At 46.1% G+C, this 22705-nt stretch overlaps 1 protein-coding gene and 1 long non-coding RNA gene across 2 annotated transcripts in view; one reads left to right on the top strand and one right to left on the bottom strand.

Annotated features, from left to right (window-relative positions):
- The window catches only part of LOC129036753 (uncharacterized), a 58533-nt gene extending 43533 nt beyond the window's left edge, over window positions 1–15000 (top strand). Inside the window, exon 8 of the long non-coding RNA XR_008502641.1 lies at window positions 14023–15000. This is a non-coding gene — a long non-coding RNA (uncharacterized LOC129036753). The remainder of the gene's footprint in view (window positions 1–14022) is intronic.
- The window catches only part of SLC22A4 (solute carrier family 22 member 4), a 50100-nt gene that overhangs the window by 18091 nt on the left and 9304 nt on the right, over window positions 1–22705 (bottom strand). The window contains exons 2-4 of the mRNA XM_054488307.2: window positions 14012–14115; window positions 12514–12668; window positions 3901–4072 (exon numbers count right to left, since the gene is read on the bottom strand). Coding sequence (XP_054344282.1) covers window positions 3901–4072; window positions 12514–12668; window positions 14012–14115 — 431 coding nt within the window. The remainder of the gene's footprint in view (window positions 1–3900; window positions 4073–12513; window positions 12669–14011; window positions 14116–22705) is intronic.

Genomic DNA, 22705 nt, shown 5'->3' with positions numbered 1-22705 from the left:
GAGCTATGATATTTGGTAGGGATGCAGGGCAGGCAAGCTCCAGAGTGGGGTTTAGCCCATGAGGGTTCTTGGCTTTGCCCAGGAAAGAATTCAAGGGAAAACTGGAGGTGGAAGAAAACAGCTTTATTGAAGAGGCAATGTTACAGCTCCGTGACTGCTCCTGCAGAGCAGGGCTGCCCCACAGGCAGAGAGTAGCAGCTCAGGACAGTTTTGCACTCATATTTATAACTACTTTTAATTACATGTAGATGAAAGGTCAGTTTATGCAGAAATTTCTAGGGAAAGGGTAGTAATTTTTGGGTCATTGGGTCATTGCCATGGAAAGGGGCAATAAAGCCTGAGTGTTGTCATGGCAACAGTAAACTGACATGGCACACGGGTGGGCGTGTCTTGTGGAAAGCGTCTTCTGCCCTGGCTCTGTTTTAGCTGGTCCTCAATTTGGTCCAGTGTCCAAGCCCTGCCTCTGGAGTTGTGTCTGGCCTCCTACCTCAGTAGGTTGGGTGTATTGACCTAGAATATTTTCAATTTACAATGGGCTTATTGGGATGTAACCCCATTATAAGTCGAAGAGCATCTGTGCTTACTTAGCCTAGAAAACAAATTATAAGTAGCAGACACAGAGTCCTCTATAGTTAATTGGCCCCAAATCCACACTGGGAATTAGCTCAGAGCAAAACAAATGACCAACCAGCAGGTCCCCTCTCCAGCTTACTAGCACATGAGTTGAAAAATGAGCCTAGTTTGCATTTTTCAGAATATGCCTTTAGTTGGTCCCTATAGGAACTACAATAATGTTAGGTTACTGACTTTCAGTAATTAGAACTGTGCTGTCTAATAGAAACTTCTGAAATGTTCCGTATCTGTGCTAAGACAGCACGCACTAACCACATGTAGCTATTGAGCTAGTGTGATTGAAGAAATGAAAATTTAATTTAATTTACTTTTAATTAATTTTAACTTAAATAGCTGCATGTGGCTGGTGGCTACTATACTAGTGCAGAATTAGAGATCTTACTACACAGCCACAATATACCTCATGGATGGATGCTTCTACTTTGGGCCAGTATCTTTCTCCAACCAGATTATGCTTAGAAATATCCTACCTTTTTTTCTACAGACCACTGGCCTCAGATTCTTAATGTTTAATCAGCTAGAAATTGCATAGCTTTCCTCACGTTGCACCTATGGCCTGCTTCCCTACCCCATCCCCACCCCCTATACACATACTCCATTCACACCTGTGGCCACTTACTGCCAAGACTTTTAAAGGAAACTTGGGACATAAAAAGTCCCCCAAACCACCAGCAGTGCCTCTATGTAGGTTTACCTCCCATTTCTAACCCACTTTACTCAGGGCCACTGGTATCTCTAGTTTTGAATTGCTTTGATTTTTTTTTTTGGTACACATAATCTCAAAACTAGCTGATCATTTCAAAAGTCAATGGAGTGCCAAATGAGGTTGCACACTGTAGATTTAATTCAGACTAAACAGGAGTGAGGTGTTGCTGGAGAGCTTGTCTCATACTGAGCAGGCAGCAGGGTCTATGTCAGCTCTAAGCATCCCTCCATACCCCAACCACTAGACTGATGAGCATCCCTTTGGGAAGCCCCACCTGCAAGGATGGGATGTTCAGAAGAAAGCTATTTTCTTTTATAGGAAAATGGTAAGACCACTGGTAAACATTCAGGGAGAGCACTCAGCTTGTCAGTGCTGGTCCCAGGCTGGCCTCTGTCTGGGGCAAGTCCTGTCCCTGGTACAGTATGCCCACAGCCAGGAGCATTCATGGACCTGCTCCTGGGGAACAGAAGAAAGCTCTCCTTAGGGCAGAGTGAGCAGGCTCCCTGTGGGATGGACCTTCTCTGCTGGAAACTCTGGAGGCTGACTCTGGAGGGCTAATGGATCAGAGCTGTTCATTCCTCGCTGTGACATATGGTCCTGAGGCAAAGATCTCATCCCTGCTAATCTCTGTACAGCCCATCAGAGGCTTTATATTGCTATTCTCTCTCTCTCTCTGTCTTTCTCTCTGATAGAATCATACATTAATAAGATTGATTATAACTTTTTTTTTGAGACAGCATCTCATTCTATGCAGGCTGGAGTGCAGTGGCATGATCATATAGCTCACTGTAATCTCGAACTCCCGGGCTCAAGGGACCCTCCCACCTCCGCCTCCTAAGTAGCTGGGACTACAGGCGCTCACCACTGCACCCAGCTAATTTTTTATTTTTAGTACAGACAGGGTTTTGCCATGTTGCCCAGGCTGGTTTCGAACTGCTGGGCTAAAGTGATCCTCCCACCTTGGCCTCCCAAAGTGCCGGGATTACAGGTGTGAACCACTATACCTGGCTAATTATAACATTTTGAAAGTACTGGTCTCTTAGGTCAAAATGACAACTAGAGCCAGAGAACATAGTTTATTAAAATCATTCAGCTGAAGAGGCAGAAAAGAACCTTTGAATAATCTTGTCTTGTGTCTTGAGAGAACCTTAGTCACTAACATCTTTTCCAATAAATTCAGCTAGCAAGGGAGTTGTGGAGAGAAGGACAGATGATGATGATGATAATTACTCTCATTCAGAAAATTGCTCTGCTCTTGTAAATCTGGGATGCTTTCCTTGGAGGCACAGCTATGTAGATAATGGCCAGCCCTTATTCACTGCTCCTCAGGCCGGGTTTCCTGGTCCTCAGACAGGGTTCCAGAGCAATGTTGCAAATCAGAATAATACCTAACCTTTAACAAACTGTCAACTCCCCCTGCACACTTCATGCCAATAATTCACACTGGTAAATCACAGCACTCTTACAGGTCATGAGAATACAGGGGCTTAGAGTGAGCCCACCTGACCTGCGCTGTCTAGTCAGACAGGTGGCCTGCCTGTCAACCTCTATGACTGCCTAACAGCTGCAGTAAGATAAAGGCCTAGACAGCTTCCCAGTCAGGAGGTGTCCAAAGGACAGGGCAACCATGAGGTCTAGTCTAAATTGTGAGTTCCAAAAAATGGTCAAAGAAGCTTGTGTTATGTGTAAGCAGGTAGAAGTTATGCAGTTCGGTGAAACCAGTCAGTGCTGGAAGATTTGACTTTGATATAATGAAATCAAACCAAGAAGAATTAATGAGAGAGAAAGAGAATGAGAGAGAGATAGAACCAGACCCATGGAAGAAATCCCCTTTTCTCTTGCTTAAATATGAAAAAGCAAAGAAACAGGAAATCTTCAAAAAGAGGCTATGTCTGACACCTTGTTCCATGATTTTTAATTTATTCTTTCACCTGAAATCCCCCAGATAGTCATATTGGGTAAGACTGAGGCCAGAATCTTCAAACTTTGTTATTCCTATAACTGTTGTGTTAAAACTGAGTTGGGAGGTTGTGGGAGGAGAGAAGAGAACATTTCTCTAACAATTTATTAAATAAAAAGTAATTTTCTCACTCTTCAAGATATAGCAGATAAATAGGCACACTATCATAGTGCTAACAAATAGGCTTCCCTTTCATAGATTCTAATCGTTATATGACAGGGAAGCTTGAAGAATTACATTAGTTGGATAGAGTGAAATTTTTCTAGAGAGAGAAAAGTGATGAAAGAGCAGGGGGCAGAGTTAAAAACAACAAAATCCAACACCACCAGCTCCACAAATAACAAGTAGCAACAGACAAGAGTGGCTGGTGTCAAGGAAGAGATTGGAATCCTGAGAATGTGCTTTTTAGGACAATGGAGACTCAAACTCCAGCACACAGGCCCACCCACATTAAGGCAAAAACTCTCCCGGCTTGGAAGCTGGCCTCCGCGAGTTCTGTGGAGGTCATGCAAGCCCAGGCTAGGTCAGCACCAGGCTCCAGGTGTGTTCCAGGTGTGCTGACCCGCAGCAGAGGGCCTGTCTGGGGACGAGTCACACTCACCACCACAGCGGGACACACAGCACTCCCGGCACCGTCAGCGCCAGCAGCAGCATCCGCCAGTCTCTGATGAAGTAAGCAAACAGTGGCAGCAGCATATAGCCAACTGCAAAAAATGTGCACACTCCTAATGTAGAGAATATAATACGAACTGACTTGCCAAGAATTTCTGTTCCTGTTCAAAACAAGGGAGGAGTATTAGCATATTAACTCACTTTAATATTTGCTTTTTATATCATTATGTGGCAGTTAGAGTTCAAACTATCACCACTTAGAAAAGGGGAAAGGCATTTGCCTCATGGCCCAGAGCAGGCATGGTCAGGGTAGAGGAAGGTGGGACGTGATCCAAGACTTGGCAACTTATAGAAGGGTTGAATTTCTATGAGATTTTAATGGAGCCATAGATTTATTTATTTATTTTTAATTAATTTATTATTATTATTATTATTATTGAGATAAAGTCTCCCTCTGTTGCCCGGGCTGCAGTGCAGTGGCGTGATCTCAGCTCACTGCAACCTCCACCTCCCGAGCTCAAGTGACCTTCCCACTTCAGCCTTCCGAATAGCTAGGACTACAGGCGTACACCACCATGCCTGGCTAATTTTTGTATTTTTAGTAGAGACAGAGTTTCACTATGTTGGCCAGGCTGGTCTTGAACTCCTGACCTCAAGTGATCCACCTGCCTTGGCCTCCCAAAATGTTGGGATTACAGGCATGAGCCACTGCACCTGGCCAACTTATTTTAAGGCCATTCCATGTCATAAAAATATCATGCCCAGCTCCAAGAGCTAATCCCTTCTGAGAATGCCACATTTCCAAAATAAGAGTCCCAACATGAGAAGCAGAGAGAGCATTTCAGGAGAAAAGCAGTGGCTCTTCTGAGGGGCCATGTGGGGTCACGGTGTGTGTAGCCTTTCCAACAGTTCTGAACTGTAAATAAACAGACATTGGCCCATCAGGAAGCAGTGGAGAGTTCACCATTTCCAAGACCTCAGGGCACACTTACCCATGCCTGAACCCTGAGAAATCAGTTGGAGTGAGCTGGCTCTGGAGGTGCACAGACAGGCCTTCAGCACTCAGGACTGAACTCCCTGCAGCCATGCTGTGCCCAGAGATCAGCCCAGGCAGACACAGTCCATTTGGACCAAGGAAAAAAAAGCAGGCGCTGTTCTGCTGCCCCTGCAAGCAGCAGCCCTAGACCTGGCCACACACCCATTGAACTCCACAGTGCTTTCCCTGAACAGCAGAAAGGCCCATGACTGCTTGGTGCGGGCATTGCTTTTTGGGAAAGGACATGCAGGCGATTATCGGCCTCTGCTCTGCTCAGTGCCACAGTGGATCACTCGGCATCAGATGGGAGTCCAAGAACAAAGCTCCTTCTCTTGTCACGGTGCTCCGGGCCCTTTCCACAGAGTCTGCCCTTGGTTCTCTACACCTGGGGCCTCCGCCATTTGACCAATGGCAACGGCTCTGCCTTTTGTTGGGGATCTGCCCACGCTACAGAGAAGTGGCCCGGAAGATACAAAACAGACAATTCAAAGGTCATTCATGCTTGCCTTTTAAGAGAGATTTTCTCAGTCATGTTTATTTGCTCTAGGCACAGGCTAAGGGATTAAGAGCTAATTCCAGAGACGCAGCAAAATTACTATGTTGGCTGGTTTCTCATTTTACCACCTACCTGTTCCCATCCCACCCCACTCATTCACCTTCACTGTTCATAACTGAGAGATCTGCCTCAGTGGGTCCCTCTCGAGAGGCCACTTAAAAACCCAGACTGATAGAAACAGCCAGCACTTTGTGCCTCCTGCATCCCATGTTGGAGACAATTGCCCTAACCACCCAGAGCATTGCTCAGCCTATAAACCCATTTCCAAGGATAGGGCCTGACTTCTTTGAGGATCATGAGTATGATTTCCAGGTCTTTTCTGACCTCATTAATGACCTTCCTGCTATGCACTGGTTTCTAAACCCTTTGGCTGTGATTATGATGTGGAAATAAATAGAAGGTGCTTTATTCCTAAGCAGAGATTCAGCAGCAGAGGGTTTGATTCTGGAAAAGAGAAAGTGCGCAGGATCAAGTGAGAATCTTGTAGAATTGTGAGGCCAGAGGAGCTTTCTCCTACCTTCATGACCTTGCTAAGAAAAGAGAAGTTACACACTGGGTTCCCGGATAATCTCCCTCTCTAAGCGTGGGTCTCAGACCAGAACAGTTATATAACTTTGCAGAGTGCATGTTGGGGACAGAGACTTTGTAGGTCTCTCTCTTTGCCTTCCTGCGGACAGCATGGATGGTACAAATCGAAATAATTCCTTTTTAGCCCTACTTTCTGCTCTCTTTTAGGCAGTCACCCTTCCTTAAACAGGATCACCGTCTTCACAGCTAGCATTTTTTTGAGTAGGTACTTTGAGACAGGTTCCAGGCTAAGTGTTTATATATATTATCTCTTTGACCCTTCACACCAGTTATATAAAAACTAATATTCCAGGCCAGGCACGGTGGCTTATGCCTGTAATTCCAGCACTTGGGAGGCCGAGGCAGGCAGATCACCTGAGGTCAGGAGTTTGAGACCAGCCTGACCAATATGATGAAACCCGTCTCTACTGAGAATACAAAAATTAGCCAGGCATGGTGGCATGCACCTGTAATCCCAGCTACTCGGAAGGCTGAGACAGGATAATTGCTTGAACCCAGGAGGCAGAGGTTGCAGTGAGCCGAGATCATGCCACTGCACTCCAGACTGGGCAACAAGAGCGAAATCCATCTCAAACAAAAACAAAAACTAAAACAAAAACTAATATTCCTCCTACTTTACACATAATTAGCTGAGACTTCAGAGTTAAAGCCAATTGCCTAAATTCATGCACATAATAAGTGGTGCACCAGGATTTAAGCCTTATTTGCTCTATGGATACTGGTCTACCTTCCGAGAAAAAAATTACTGGGGGCATGACTTGGCCTTATAAAGCAGTTCTTCAACTGAGATTCCAGTAGAGACATGAGGGGAGATGGGTGAGGCCATATCCTGCTATCATTTTTACAGTTTTCTTTTTCTTTTCTTTTCTTTTTTTTTTTTTGAGACAGACTTGTGCTTTGTTGCCTAGGCCAGAGTGCAGTGGTGCAATCTCAGCTCACTGTAACCTCTGCCTCCTGGGTTCAAGCGATTTTCCTGCCTCAGCCTCCCAAGTAGCTGGGACTACAGGCGCTTGCCACCATGCCCGGCTAATTTTTGTATTTTTAGTAGAGACGGGGTTTTGCCATGTTGGCCAGGCTGGTCTTGAACTCCTGACCTCAGGTGATCCACCCACCTTATCCCCCTTTCAGAAGTGGATTTGCATTTTCCCTTCCTTGGCTTGTCACTGGAAGCCAGCCAGCCCCCTCTGAGTAATGCTAGGAGAGAAGCCTGATTACACAGATCTTTTATGGCCTGCAGCTGCCATGAGCTTTCCATGTGGCAGTGAAACAGATGACAGTGGTGACTCCTGCTGTGCTGACTGGGGATCCCTGTCTTGGTCCCCTATGCTCTATCTGCCTCTTCTGCCTGCTTTGCTTCTAGGGCAAAGCCTGGTTGGTCTTGGTCTGGCTGGGCCTCTGAGTTTCTCCTGGGAGTGAAACTTTGACATCTAAGCCAAAAGGACATGACCTGGCTAGGATGAGGGCCAGCATAGCCCTAGGAGTATTGCCCACCACCTGTCACACCCATCTGAATCTGAGCACTCTCTCCAAGAAGGAGTGACTCAGAGAGGGCCAGGCTGCCTTCCATGTAGAGCAGTACCTGCCCCAGGAACCGCTGGGCCCATTCCACACAGAGGCAGGACATGCACCTTCATAAATGACTAACATAGGCTCTCAGTAGACCCCAGCTCAAGAAACGAGACTGTAGTGCAGCTGCCAGGATATGAGGTGAGACCCAGGAACCATGGGCTAGGAGTGTCCTCCATCTGGCACGGGGAGAACCTGGGTTCCTTGAGGCTGAGTTGCTACTAGAGTGACGGTGATAAGCCCTCCTTCATGGAGATATTATTATGAAGACTGAGATCATGTATGTAAAGTGCCTAGGAGGGTGTCTGGCATGTGGCAGGTGCTCAGTAATAGTTATTCTTTATCCTGATCAAGCAGTTGACATGTGCTACATGTCAGGGGAATGATGGAAAGTACAATGCCTTTGATCCAAAAAGGCCCAGTGGAAGACAGCAGAACTCCTCTTCAGGGCTTAACAGATGTTCCCCTGCTCAGGGCTTCCCTTCTCTCTGCACCGATCACTCCAGTCAAAAGTAACATTTCCTATCTCTGTGTATACCCAGCAATCTGTGCCCCACTCCCTTGACCCATGTCCCCATGTCCACAGTGACTGCAGAGGCACAACCAGGCAGTGAGCTCCTTGTGAACAGACAGGAGTAAGTTCTTGCTCTTCCCTGGGTCCCCCCAGTTCTTCCCTCTCATGGTGCAATGCAAATAAGGTATGCCAGCAAATTTCTGCATCATGTTTACGTATTTATATGCCAGCTCATCCCTTTGAGATTTTGAGGCAACTTCAAATTTAAATACAATAAAATAATGGTAACATTAAAGTAAGATATAAAGAAAAGTAAAAAGTTGTGTCTTGGTGAAAAGAACAAAAATATGCAGCTGACTATTTTGAAAACAGTTTGGCAGTTCCTCAAAAGGTTAAATATAGAATCACCATAGGACCCAGCAGAGGTCCTACCTTATACCCAAGAGAATTAAAAACATATATCCACAAAAATACTTATTCTCCAATGTTCATAGCATTATTCATAACAGCCCCAAAGTAGAAACACCCAGATGTTCAATGACTGATGAATGGATAACTGAAATGTGTTGTCTTCATCCAGTGGAATACTAATTCATTTTACAACATGGATCAACCTTGAAAACAAGTGAAGTCAGTCACAAAGGCCACATGATATATGATTCTGTTCATATCAAATGTGCGGAATAGGGAAATCCATTAAAGGCAGAAAGTAAATTAGTGGTTGCCGGGGCGAAGGGAAGAGGGAAATGACTGCTAATTCATATAGGGTTTCTTTTCAGGGTGATGAGGAGTTAGATAGTGTTGATGGCTGTACAACTTTGTGAATATACTAAAAACCACGGAATTATACACTTTAAAATTGTGAATATCATGGTATGCAAATCTGTCATGGACTGAATGTTTGTGTCCCTCTATTATTCATACATTGATCCCCTGAACTGATAGGGTATAGGATTAGTGTCCTTACAAGAAGAGACACCAGAAAGTGAGCTCTCTATGGCTCGCTCTCTCTTTCTTGCTCTCCCTCTTTCTGAGCACTTGTGCAGAGGAAAGACCATGTGAGGACTTAGGGAGAAGGCAGCCATCTGCAACCCAACGGGAGAACCCTCACCAGACACCAACCCTGCTGGCACTTTGATCTTGGACTTCTACCCTCCACAACTGTGGAAAATAAATTTTGGTTGTTTAAACCACCCAGCCTACAGGATTTTGTTATGGCATCCCAAACAGGCGAAGACAAAATTATATTTCAACTTTTCAACTTAAAAACAGTAAAAAAAAAAAAAAAAAAAAAATATATATATATATATATATATGTGGCTGGTAAAAGCTGCATCATTGATGTAGTTAAATTTCAAATTTGCCTGAGCTTCCTGGTAGCCAGAGTTGTAAAGGAAGATGCCATCACTTACACACCTATCAAAAGGAGGAACCTCTAGACATCAGAGGAAACAAAGCTTTAAATGGTTCAGCATGCCCAAAGAAATGTCACATGGGAGGCTGATGTTAGAAGTACTGAAAAACACTGAATTAATGAATCAGTCAAGAGTTTTTTTGTGTTTTTAAACACAAAAACACTTTTTGTGTTTAAGCAGCTACTTATGGGGGATCAGAGAGGATACTGATGGCATTCTACCCAGAAGGCTGTTGACAGGTGGAGGGCATTATTTCTGGGCAACAGTAGGAGATTGTGAGGGGAGCTGGAGCTTGGGTAGGGTTAGTGTCCTTGGTCCCGAGTGGTCATTTCCTCCTAAACCAGCATCATTCCGGCAACACCATCACTTCCAGGCATGTCTGCTTTATGCTGTGTTGGGTAGCACTGTTCTTTCTTTCTCTTTTCTAGTCTGCTATGACTGTGGCAGCCTTGATCATTTTTAAAAAGCAGCACAAAACAAAGACTCATTTCTGCACTGCTTTGACAGTGGGAGTAATTTGGCTTCCCAAGTTAATGTGAAATTATCATGCAGAGCTTTGCCAACCCTTCCTTAGGGCCAGAGGGTGGAAGCAAAGGCGCCTACCAAACTCCTCAGCCCAGACCACACCCTTTGGTTTATTTTAGTCAAATACAACCTGGAATTCGGCTATTTTATCCCAGAAACACCAGAGAGCGCTGCTGCACTGTAGGGAAGCTAGCAGCCACCTTGCCTTTGTACTGTGTCCCCCAACCCCAGGTGCTGAATGGGGCGTCCAGCCATTCCAGAGCAAGCTGGTTTTCAGGGACACTTAAACTTTCAGACCTGAGAACCTAACACAACGAGTCTCATACCAGGACACAAAAGCCAGCAATCTCCTGCAGAGCACAATGGAGTAAACTACCACGGAGAGGCTCCCAGAGCACCCTATAACAGGCCTGGCCCCAGGCTGATAGTAAGCCCTGAGAGGCCTGGATCCCGGCTGATAGCAAGGCTGCTGCACCCAGGGTCTTACCTACTGACTGCTGGCTTGACTGATCTTCTGTGGCCTTACTTTCCCCTTGGCCCTCTTACCCTTCTTCACCCTGCATGTGGGACCACACGCTGCATGGGAGCTGGGAGGAGAGTAGATGATAGTGTCAGAGCCAGGGGGCAGCCCTTTCTTATAGGAAGCCTGGGGTATGCTCTCCCTGCCTCACCCACTCACATAGGGGAGGCTTGGAGACCCCAGAATCACCCTGTGCCACTGAAAAGGCAGATCTCAATGCTGCCCATTCTATAGAACCAGGGATGCCACCAACTGGCACAAGTCCCACCTTGTTCCCATTCCCACGGAGAGAGCTTCTCTGGCTTCACCGTGACTCTCTGCCCTTCTGTTCCAGATGGCCCTTCAGGTCCTCCTGGGATATGGGCCTGCTGGTCAGAGTCCTCCGTTTTGTGGAGGCCTGTTTGGCTTTTGGTATGTGTCTGGCCCAAGCAGAGCCACATGTTGGGTTTTTCAGGCTTAGGGAGGATCATCACACGGAAGATGGATTCTGAGGACTTTGAACATGAAGACAATAGGCTTTGCCTTGTGTTCTTGGAGCCACTGGGGACTAGGAGATTGCAATTTCTATCCTAAGATCCTCCAACCTCCAGTTTCCAACAACACTGGCCTGAAGCTCCCTGTGTCCTCTACACAAATGATCTTCAAGAAAATCTTGCCCCGCTCCTTCCCCCTGCAGGAAGGGGAGCAGCCTCCTCCCGCTGGGGCCTGCTGAAGAGTGTGCTATCTGCTGGGACCATGTGGCTCCAGCATGTTCTTCCTACCTTCTCTCCTCCCTCCTCCCCTCTGCAGACACTGAGGCTGAGCCCATGGCACGGGGCTCTTCGCAAATAATTAAAGGAGTAGAGTTGGAATATTTCCATCCTGGCAACTTGACAGAAGGTGTACACATCATCAATTAAGACAGTGCAGCATCTCCAAAGCCAACGAGTCCTTCAGACTCTTATAAAGCAATCAGAGTCACCTAACCAGATTCGGACTTTCGAAGCAAGAAGAATCATTAGACTTCTATTAAAGGAGTATTATTAATAAGGACACTGTGACAATAGGGACAAATTGGGATGGTATTGAGCCACCTAGAATATATTATCACCCTAGAGATGATGGGAACTGGTGTCTACTGTCCCAGGGATACCCCTCACCTCTGCTTCTCTCATTTGCCCATTTGCTGGGCTCAGAGAACACACTCTCTCATTCCTGTGGATGACCCTCATCAACTTGCCTGGAGCTCACCTAACTCCCTCCCAGGAAAAGCTGCTGAGGGCCCCAGGGACCTCCTCATGACCTTGTAGCTGATGAGTCTTCCTCATGCCACCTGACAGGAGATGGGGCTACTATCAGTGCAGGGAGGCTTGTCCTGTGCTTAGCTGATAGGCTCTGGGGTGGGCTCTGACTCAGGGTGAGGCCAGATAGGCCCAGTGATGGCGGGCTGGCACTGAACTCCCCCTGTCTGGCATGAGCCTCCCCACCTGTGTACTGGGCACAGTGACTGCCCTAAGTCTCTTCACAGGCAACCAGGAAGAAGTCTCAAGCCTACACAACTCAGATCAAAGACATCCTCAGGCTGCCCTTCCCCTAAACTGTCCTCCTCTGTGCCTCTCTTAAGCCCTGTGCTCCTGAGAATGTGTCTCAGCTGTTGTGCAGCTGGTTCTTAATGGCTCCTGCTCTCCTTCTCCACCATATTTCAGGGCTCAGCACAGAGGTGGCTCCCTGTGAGTGCCTGCCCTGCCCCTGACTTGCTCCAAGAGCTGTGGCTACAGCTCCCTCCCAACACACATATATCCAAAGGCTTTGGAAGCACAGCCCAATGGCCCGATGATTTCCTCTTTCTGGGCCTTTCAGAGAGTTAGAGGGAAGTACCCCATGTCCCAGAAGCCATTCCTACCTAGTATGAAGGCTACCACATAGTTGGAGATCTGGCCCATGCCCACGATGACAAATAACACAGTGAACATCTCCCAGCTGATGGAGAAAATCTGCAGGAAGCTGAAGCCAGTCTGTACAGCCATGGTTGCGAAGAGAACGTTCTTCCTGCCAAACCTAGAGAATGCAGTGTAACACAAAACATGAGTTGTGTAGGTTGCCAAGGCTGCAAGCCCTGAGTCAGGCATCAATGCAGACTTCGTGTTTTTTCAGGGCTCTGGCAGACTTTTTTCCCTGTCACATCCTCCCATCTTCCTCCTTGGTGAGGTCTCAGGCATCCGTCTGCTCAGGAGATAGCTTTTGAGATTCTCAGCTTCCTGTGGAGACGCCATGTCTCAAAAGCACGGAGCAGCATGTGCAAAGACCACGTGGAAATATGCTCTTTAGAAGGAGCCACAGATAGATGCTACCAGCACATTTCCGGAAAGTGGGTACAGCACAGATTGCAGATATTTCTTGAATCAGCAACATGAAAATTCTGTAAATCCAGAACTAAGAGTCACTCTGCAAGTGGTTTTTAACCTTGGCTGCACTTGGAATCACCTGGAGAGCTTGGAAAAAATACTGATGCCAGCACCCCACCTCCCAAGATTTTGGGATACAGTTTGGGTATTAAGATTTTGGAAAGTTTCCCAAATGAGTAGCATGCAACCAAAATTACAAACCACTGCTCTGTGGGAAGGTGTAGCTTTCAGCAATGTCTGTTGGTGATACTGAAGTTGGTTTAAGTGTTACCTTCGCATTCTGGTAGTGACCAGTGGATAGAATGGAGCACAGGTGTGAGCAGAACAGCCTTTCCTGCCCCATTTTCCAAACTCAGGTCTCTGGCTGTTGGCTTGGGCTGGGAAGCTTTCCCCAGCACTGCCATTTAGCACCCCCACCTTCCTGCACTTGTCACCCAGCACATACAGGGGCCTGTGGAATACTGTTTCCCGGTGCTGTGATGCTGCCTCCTCAGGCCTGTAAGCTCTATGAGGCCCAGAGCCAGCATCAGCTCTGTGGCCCCAGTGCCCAGCCCAGGGTCCAAGCCACAGCACCAGTGTGTGCACAGTTTGGGCTCACTGTCTGGCTGCTGGCTGTTTGCAGACAGATCCTGTGCCATCCACCCCTACCCGAGGTGGTGGTGGAGCAGGGAGGGCAGTGGTGATGGCAACGTCATGTTTTGTCAAGGAGTCTGTGGTATGAGGACCCCACTTTCCAGTGGGGTCAGTGGCCCCTCCCCACCACTGGCCAAAGCCCTGGGAGCATGAGGCTGGCAGAATGGAACAAAAGTGTGTCCAGGTGAAGGGGACTGAGGGCAGGGTGAATAGGAGACATCAGGGCTCCTCCTATCACTGAATCAGTGGCCTGAGGGTCCTCCCTTTCTCTGGGTAGAAATACCCTGAATTCAGTCCAGCCCCAAGATAGGCAGTGATTGACAAGGGGCACCATCCCACCTTCCTCCCCTCCCATGTCCTTACCTGTCTGACAGCTGCCCGGACACGAAGGAGCCGAGAAGCACGCCTACGAAGAACAGGGAGGTGGTGAGGGGCACCTTCCAGTTGTCCTCACACACCAGATTCCACTGCCAAGGAAGACAGCATGAAGCGTGAGCCCAACCCCGAGGCAGACCTCAACCCCAGCCCAGCTCCGAGGGAATATTAGCAAGGCTGGTGGGCAGACTCTCCTCCCCTGTGCCAGGATATTGCCTTTGTACAAAGGGCATAGGCCTTGCAGCCCTGGGTTTGACTGGCCTGTGCCGGGACTGGGGCAAGTAACCTGGGGCAGGTCACTGCCCTCCCTGAAACTCAGGATCCTCTTTGGAAAGGGAGGGTGATGCTCCTACTCTGCTCGCATTACACATAGCAAGAAGTGAGCCGAGGCCATGGCTGTGACTGGTGACCCCTCAGCTGTGAGGCAGTCCAAAGTAAAGGTGGCACTGCATCTTCAGAAGCCAGCCTGGTGCAGAGGGGAGGTGTTTGAAAATCCCAAAGGGCAGGGCAGAGGGCATGGCCACTTGGTCCAGGGGTAAAATTTCTTTTCCCTTGTTGAAAAGTGCAAGTGGTTCCAGGAGCTCTGTGACTTTATTTTCTGAGCAGGCCCCTCTGAAAAATCATGTGGTCCCTGGTCCACTCACGCCTAGGCCAAGCTTGTGGCCTGATTCAGGGCCCCATCATTCTAGGGCCTACTTACTCCTCTCCAGGGCTCCCTAGCTCCCCTCCTACATCTCTACACCCTCCTTCCCATCCAGTCTTTCCAGAAGTGTGGTCCCTCCCATTCCCTAGGGACTGTGGGATGCTGCTGCCCTAACAAGTCCCTGCCAGTGCATCTACAAAATGAGTTTCAGCCAGTTTCAGTTTGACTTAAGTCAATTAAACAACATCTCAAGGGAGGTGACAAAAATTTCAAAGTGTGTTTAGTGACCTTTCATTTATTAAAAACAAATAAATAAATAAACAGATGCCAATGAGCACTTTGGGCTTGGGTTTTGGGGGCTGCTGTCTGTGGTGAGATGATCCGGTCTGGAGGAAAGACCCCTATCTCTCACTCAGCCCTAGCTCTATCTTGGGTGGGGCTGCTTTTACTGCATTCGCCAAACAATTCCTTCTGAATCCTCACAACTCCCTTGAAAGTGTGGTGGATTTAAGCACAAACTTACGTATTTATATCACACCTCATTCTGCAGCAGACAGAGGTGTTTATAAAGACACATACAAGAGAAAAATGTAAAACAAAAAGCTAAGGGAATTGGGGCAAATGGAAAATAAAGAGGAGGGAAGCTGCAAAGACCAAGCCTGGGGTAAGACTGACCCTAGACTATCCTGTCCATGGGCCTGCCTGCTTGCCAGATGGGACTCCAAAACTGGCTCTGCATATCCCAGCAGCTCAGCTCTCAGAAGGGTTACAGTATCCGAAGTAGTCTGCTTATTCGCAGAAGCACAGTTGTTCTGAATACTGAGATCCGAAAGAAGTGTCTCCTATGTACTTCTTCCACAAAGGAGCCACTCTGTTATGCTGAGGATAATGTCCTCGAGAATAGCCCTGTCCTAGAGACAATAGCAAGATTCATGAGGCCGCCTGCCACAGTGCTCACAATGCTGGCCACAGGCAACGCCCAACACCGCTCTGCAGAAGAAAAACAACTCGGGCCAGGAACTCAGTGCTCTGCTGCTCAGGCACAATCCAAGGATAAATCTCAGACTGTACCCAGAGTAGCACTGCCTCACCTGGGGCTCCTGCATGGGCTTCAGGACAAAGGAAATGAATCCTCTAAAACTGTATGGCCAAATTAATGTGTTCTGCCAGTCCATAGACCGGAAGTGGTAAACAGGACGTGTGCCTGCATTCATGGCCATCTACCTCCAAAAATAACTGTCCAAAGCTTCAGATAAAAGCTTGGAATCTGCTTCTAACTTAGAGAGATGAGCAATTGAGGCCCCAAAGCCTCATGATGTGGTGTGACCCATTTTGTAGAAGATTAAACTGAGACTGTGAGAATGGGATTTGTCTGAAGTCATAGCAAGTAAATGAGCATGATAGATACCTACTTGGGCCTCAGAACCCAATCTTGTACCAGTGTCCTGCTTTGGACCTATATTCCCTAAGGCAGGACAAAATGAGCTTATTAAATATGATGCCCTACACTTCTTCAAGGAATGTGATACCAGGAGACAATTACCCAGGACTAGGAGTAGAAGGCCTCCATCACAGCCTTTAGCCTTAGACAGAGCCAAGAAGAACTCAAGATTGGTAGAGGCGTTAACATGCCAACTATCGTCATTCCATCTGCAGTTGAGCAGAAAAGCTCTTTCAAATATAATGTGCTCTCCTTTGTAGTCTGTCAAATATTTTTCTGTCTGGACTTTGCCTTAGGGCAGGATAGATAGGATTTAGAGATAGAAAGGAAAGGAAGGCTGTTAGATGTGGAGCCAGGCATTGCATGAGCAAAGGGTAGGACTGGGAACTGGCTACTTAATTTGCAAGGTCCAGGGCAAACTGAAAATGCAGAACTCCTTGGTCAAAAATTATTAAGAATTTCAATACAGCAGTGGCAAAGCATTGAAACCAAGTGTGGCACTCTGTGTGACTGCACAGTTGCATGCCCATGAAGCTGGCCCTGGTAGGGGGTCAAACCTGGTCTCCAGGAAATGAAGCAGATGCAGGAGTTCTGAATGGGGACACTGGGAAGGGGGGTGAGGTGAGGGCCAGCTCCCATCATTCTCCTTCCTGTAGGCTCTGCATCGATGGCTTTCGGTCCCATTCCCTCCCTGAAGAGGGGCCCAAGAAGCCCTGTCAGCATCATGCAGCACAGGAAGAGCAATGCACACGCAGTGGCCATTTGCCCCAAGCCCGTGAGGGGTGCTATCTGCCTTTGGAGACCCTGCTTTCAACCAGCAGGTGAAGGCAGCTAGACTGCATGGCTACCCATGGTTGACTCTAGGGCTGGGCTCTCCTTTGGGGAGTTATGGTGCCAAAAGTGTCTTTTTGGAAAGCTGTGAGGGACCTGGTATTAGGACACAGGATTGGCAGACGAAGTTCTACCTGGAGTGAAGGGCTAGAGTCCAGTAAATCAGCTGCCAGTCCTAAGAGGGGCCCTTTAGAAAGGACTTTTCTTAGGAAACCAGGCCGTGCCTGCCCCTGGGCCCTTCAGGTTTGAGGGATATGTCTTGGGTCTCCACTAGTCAGGGCCACAGAACCTCCCTGTGGTTAACAGTGACATGGCGGGCCCAGTGGGAGACAGTGCTTTCCTTGATGGGACAGACCTGTCCCTGTGGGTCCCTGCACATGTCTGCACATACATGCACACACACATACATACACATGACCAGCTCAGAGGCTAATGGCGGATGTCCTGGTGAGGAGCTGGCTGGCATTGCTTTGGGGCTGTGCTTTCAAGTCAAACCCTAACATTTCTGAAACACAGCTTACCTCCCCTCTCCCTGCCCCTCTGATGGGGCCTCCCGGGGTTACTATGTCTGTCCCATCAGCAGGGTCCCAGACCAAGGTTCTCACAACAGAGCAGAGTGAGCTCCATTTAGCTGGGCCACATGGCCTTCAGCTCTAATTTAAGAAACAAAAATCCAGGTGACAAGGTAATAGGGGATGGGAGGTCACTCTTGGCATAGAAGGATGTGCCGCCTCCCATGCCTCCCTATAGTAAAGGGAGTAATGGGAAAGGCAGTAACAGTGTGTGGAGTGCTCACTGAGTGCCATGTATTATCTCAGGGGATCTCAGGGTTGCCATGTGAGATGGGTGCTCTTTTTATCCTCGTTTTACAAATGAGGAAATGAAAGCACACAGCAATAAAGCAACCAGCCCAAGTTCTCCTAGTGAATTGGTAAAAAAAAAAAAAAAAAAAAAAATTGCTTAATCACTGATTCAACTGACATTGAGTACCTACCTGCTCCAGGCCAGTCTCTGTGTGGGGCACAAGAAAGACACGGTCCCTGCCCTCACAAAGCTCAAGGTCAAGCATACTTTACAGGACAGATGTGCACATGTGCATGCATGAGGCCAGCAGCCCTGGGTGGGGTGGGCCCTGTTCTGGGTCACTTCACCCTTGCTCTTTGGCTAGAGAGGAAAGAGGCACCCCCTCCTCACGATCCTCCAGCAGAAGGACAGTTCTAAAGCCTGAATAATCCGTATAATCATATTTTAGATGACTAGTGTTTGCACAGTGCTAGGCACACAGTAAGTGCTTAGCAAATTGTTGAATGAATATTGAACAATTAATTAGGAGTCATAGAAAATCAGCCTGGAAAATGTGGTTCTTGGGCTGAGGAGTATCACACATTGCACTTGGAAAATCACCCTCAGCCTTGAACTAATTCTCCAAGTAGCCAAAGTCTGGCAGTTTTAGTTTTTACCAGAGCCATAAAGGACCATAAAGATAAGTGAACCCCGTCTGACCTGCACGGAACTGAGAATGCTGGAAGGTAGCCTGGTGTTCAGCAAAGAACACAGGCTTTCTCGGGGTCTGCAACTTTGGACTGTGTGATGTTGGGCAATCCATTCGCCTCTATTAGCCTGCTTCTTCACCTTCAAAAAGATGACAATAATACCTGCCCCGGGGTTTGTTGTGTGCATTGGATGGGAAATGTCAGTGGAACATCTGACACATTACAGGCCTCATTAAATGGTAGTTCCCTTTCTACCAGGCTCATACTAGTAGAGCATTTGTCCTGAGCAAAATCATGACTTAGAACACATGGATGAATAAGCAAAGCAGGTTACACTTAAATCTGACTAAGAGAAAGAAATTCTAAGAAACAAAAATTATTCCAGCCCATTACTAAAAGCTAGAAAAGCTCTTATAAAAGGGATTTGATAAATGGAATTCAATCCCAGAGATGACTGTGAGTGAAAAATTAGCAATGGTCCTTTTAAGAATAAAAGATTGATTTCTATAGTATCCTCTCATAGTTATCCTTTATTCTAGAGAAAAGTAAGAAGTAGTAGTTAATAATGGACTATACATCCACCCCAGTTCTATCTTTGTCACTTGATTGTGACTTAAAGCTGGGAATTCCTTGACCATCTGAAAAAACAAAACAAAAACAAAAACAAACCTGGCTAGTTAATTACTTTTTTGTAACAACTTTATTGAGATATAATTTATACACCATAACATTTACTCTTTTAAAGTACACAATTCAGTCATTTTTAGTATATTCACAGACTTGTGCAACCATCAGCAATGATCTGATTTTAGAATTTTCATCACCCTTGAAAGAAAACCCGTACCTGTTAGCAGTCACTCCTCATTCTCTACTTCCTCTAGCCCCTGGAAACCACTAATCTACTTCCTGTCTCTATGAATTTGCCTATTCTGGACATTTCATATAAATGGAATCATACAATATATAGTCTTTTGTGACTGGCTTCTTATACTTAGCTCCTTTTCTAAGTTCATCCATGTCATTGTGCAGTGTATCAGCACTTCAATACTTTTTATGGTTTAATAATATTCCATGGTTTGGGCTGGGTGCAGTGGGTCACACCTGTAATCCCAGCACTTTGGGAGGCCGAGGCGGGTGGGTCACCTGAGGTCAGGAGTTCAAGACCAGCCGAAATTCTTGGGTCATATACATAGTAGTGAAATTGTTGGGTCATATGGTAAGTATATACTTAACCTTTTGCAGAACTCCTAATCTGCTTTCCAAAGTGGCTACACCATTTTACAATCCCAACAGCAATGAATGAGGGTTTCAATTTCTCCACATTCCTACCAGTATGTGTTATTGTGTGTCTTTAATTTTAGTCATCGTAGTGGGTGTAAAGAGGTATCTCATTGTGGTTTTGATTGCATTTCTCTAATAACTAATGTTGAACATCTTTTGCATTGAATCTATTGATCAATTTGGAGAGCACTGCCATACTAACAAGTCTTCTGCTCCATGAACAGAACATGGGAAGCTTTTCCACTTTTTAAGGGCTTCTGGAATTTCTTTCAATGACATTTTATAGTTTTTAAAGTATACATTTCGCAAATTTTTGGTTCAATTTATTTCTGAAGTGCCTCCTTTAATATTTCTTGTAAGACATCACTGCTAGAAACAATCCTCTCAAGTTTTGTGTATTTTTGAATTTCTTTATCTCATTTTTGAAAGACAGTTTTGTTGGATGCATGATTCTTGGTTGACAGTTTCTTTTTCCTTCAGCACTTAGAATATGCCACTCCACTGCCTTCTGTCCTTTATGGTTTCTGATGAGAAGTCAAACGTTGATCTTATTGGAGTTCTCTTGTATGTACCTAGTCATATATTTGCTGCTTTCAAAATTTTCCCTTCGTTTTTGTCTTTTTTTTTTGTTTAAGCAGTTTTACCATGATGTATTAGGGTGTGGATCTCTTTGTGATTATTCTATTTGGAGTTTGTCGAGCTTCTGAAATGTGTAGATTAATGTTTTCCACCAAATTTGGGAAGTTTTCAGTCATTATTTCTTTGAGCATTTTTTCTGCCCTTTTCTCTCTCTCTCCTCTGCTAGTATTTCCATTATGCATATATTGCTATGTTTAATGGTGTTCCCCATTTCTCTAAGACTCTATACATTTTCTTTATTCCCTTTTTCCTTCTGTTCTTTGGATTGCATAATTTCCAATCCTCTGTCTTCAAGTTTGCTGATTCTTTCTTTTGCCTGTTCAAATCTTCTGTTAAGGCCCTTGAATTACTTTTAAATTTCAATTATTGTATATTTTTACTCCAGAATTTCTATTTAGTTGTTTTGTTTGTTTGTTTGTTTAAGAGACAAGGTCTCTTTCTGTTGCCCAGGCTGGGGTTGAACTCCTGGGCTTAAGCAATCCTCCTACTTCAGCCTCCTGAGTAACTGGGACTATAGGCACATGCCATCATGTCTGGCTCAGCTTTTAAAAATATAAATGTAATTTTTCTCTCTTTATTGCTATTCTCTATTTGATGCAATATTGTCATCATACTTTCAAAAGCATGACTTCCTTTCATTCTTTGAACATATTTATAATGGCTGCTTTAAAGTCTGTTAAAATTTGACATGTGGGCCCTCTCGGGCAGTTACTGTTGCCCACATTTTCCCCCCATGTATAGGTCATATTTTTCTGTTTCTCTGCATATCTCGTAATTTTTTGTTAAAAACTGGACATTTTAGATAATATATTGTAGAAATTAGGTACTGTCACATTCTTCCACCCCCATTTCCCTGATCTTTCTTCTTCTTCTTTTTTTCTGAGATGAAGTCTCACTCTGTTGCCCAAGCTGGAGTACAGTGGCATGATCTCGGCTCACTGCAACCTCCGCCTCCTGGATTCCAGCAATTCTCCTGCCTTGGCCTCCTGAGTAGCTGGGATTACAGGGATCTGCCACCACGGCCAGCTAATTTTTGTATTTTTAGTAGAGATGGGGTTTCCCCACATTAGCCAGGCTGGTCTCGAACTCCCGGCCTCAGGTGATCCACCCGCCTTGGCCTCCCAAAGTGCTAGGATTACAGGCATGAGCCACCACGCCAGCCTGATCTTTCTATTAAGCTGTCTGTCTCTGCTGGTATCTCACCCAGCTGTTAGCCTCACTAATTGCTAGCCAGTTGCCTTACTCATTTCAATAATGCCCTGGGGGCATATATTGTCCCACAGTCTAATCCAATTGACGTCAAGCCCCTTTGCAGTGGTAGTTTTTGAGGCAAATCTATAAGGTTTGTTTTGATTCCAGAAGGGCTGCTCTTAGCTGTCTCTTTCTTGTTTTGTTTGTTTGTTTTCTGTTTTTTCCTGGTAAACTAGCTGCATTATGGGTTCATTTGTTGCTCTAATGGAGTCACCAGAATCCTTTTAGTTGCTTACCACTAAATTCTCCATTGTTCTTGAGAGCAATCTTAGGCTGTCCTTTCATACACTCTATTTCAAATAAAGTTCGTTCCTGTGGGGACAGCTTTAGAACTCTGTTCTTTTGGATCATCTCTTCCCCCTGGGCAAAATATCTGAACTCCTGTTGTAGAGAGGTAGGCAGGGAAAGTGGCCCATTTATCTCAGAATGACACCCCTACTTTATGAGTCAGACACTGAGTGGAAGTGGGAGCTTGGTGTGGAACCTCTGCCGTATGAATGAGCTGGGATAAGGGCAATCAAGGCTCTAATATTCTCAACTTGTGGCACCTGGAGTAGAGTCTCTACTATATGAATAGGCAGTGGGTAGAGGATGAGAACCTATGACCCCCTGGTTGCACTCATGAGGATTTTAGCTTCTGTGGTTTGGAGCTAAGAGAATACAGGGATGGGTGGGGGATAGGCATTGGTTGTCCCTCTTGGTGGGCTGCTGTAGCCCTTCCTTGGAAGCTGATGGGAGAGAGAACTCTATTTTCTTGGCCATACCCACCTAGAGTGGAACTTCCATTTTTCTTGTGCTGGAAGGAAGGGGAAAGGGAGGGCTGAAGGAGTTATGACTCAAATATCATAGACTTCCACTGTTCTTGCCAAGATATAGTCGACTTTCTTGAATAAATATATGCCCTTAGGACAACTTCCAGAGACTCTAAATGTGTGTGTGTGTGTGTGTGTGTGTGTGTGTGTGTATTTTCACCAGTTATGGCTGTTTCACTGAGGAGCTGGTCTATGGCGCTGGCGCTCCTCACACTGCTATCTTCGAAGTCTGAGAATCTTTTCATGTGCTAATTGATTTGTATTTCTTTAGCAAAATGTCTATTCTCCAAA

The sequence above is a fragment of the Pongo pygmaeus genome, chromosome 4, assembly GCF_028885625.2.
Source record: "Pongo pygmaeus isolate AG05252 chromosome 4, NHGRI_mPonPyg2-v2.0_pri, whole genome shotgun sequence".
Classification (NCBI taxonomy): domain Eukaryota; kingdom Metazoa; phylum Chordata; class Mammalia; order Primates; family Hominidae; genus Pongo; species Pongo pygmaeus.
This window is presented reverse-complemented; position numbering and strand designations above follow the sequence as displayed.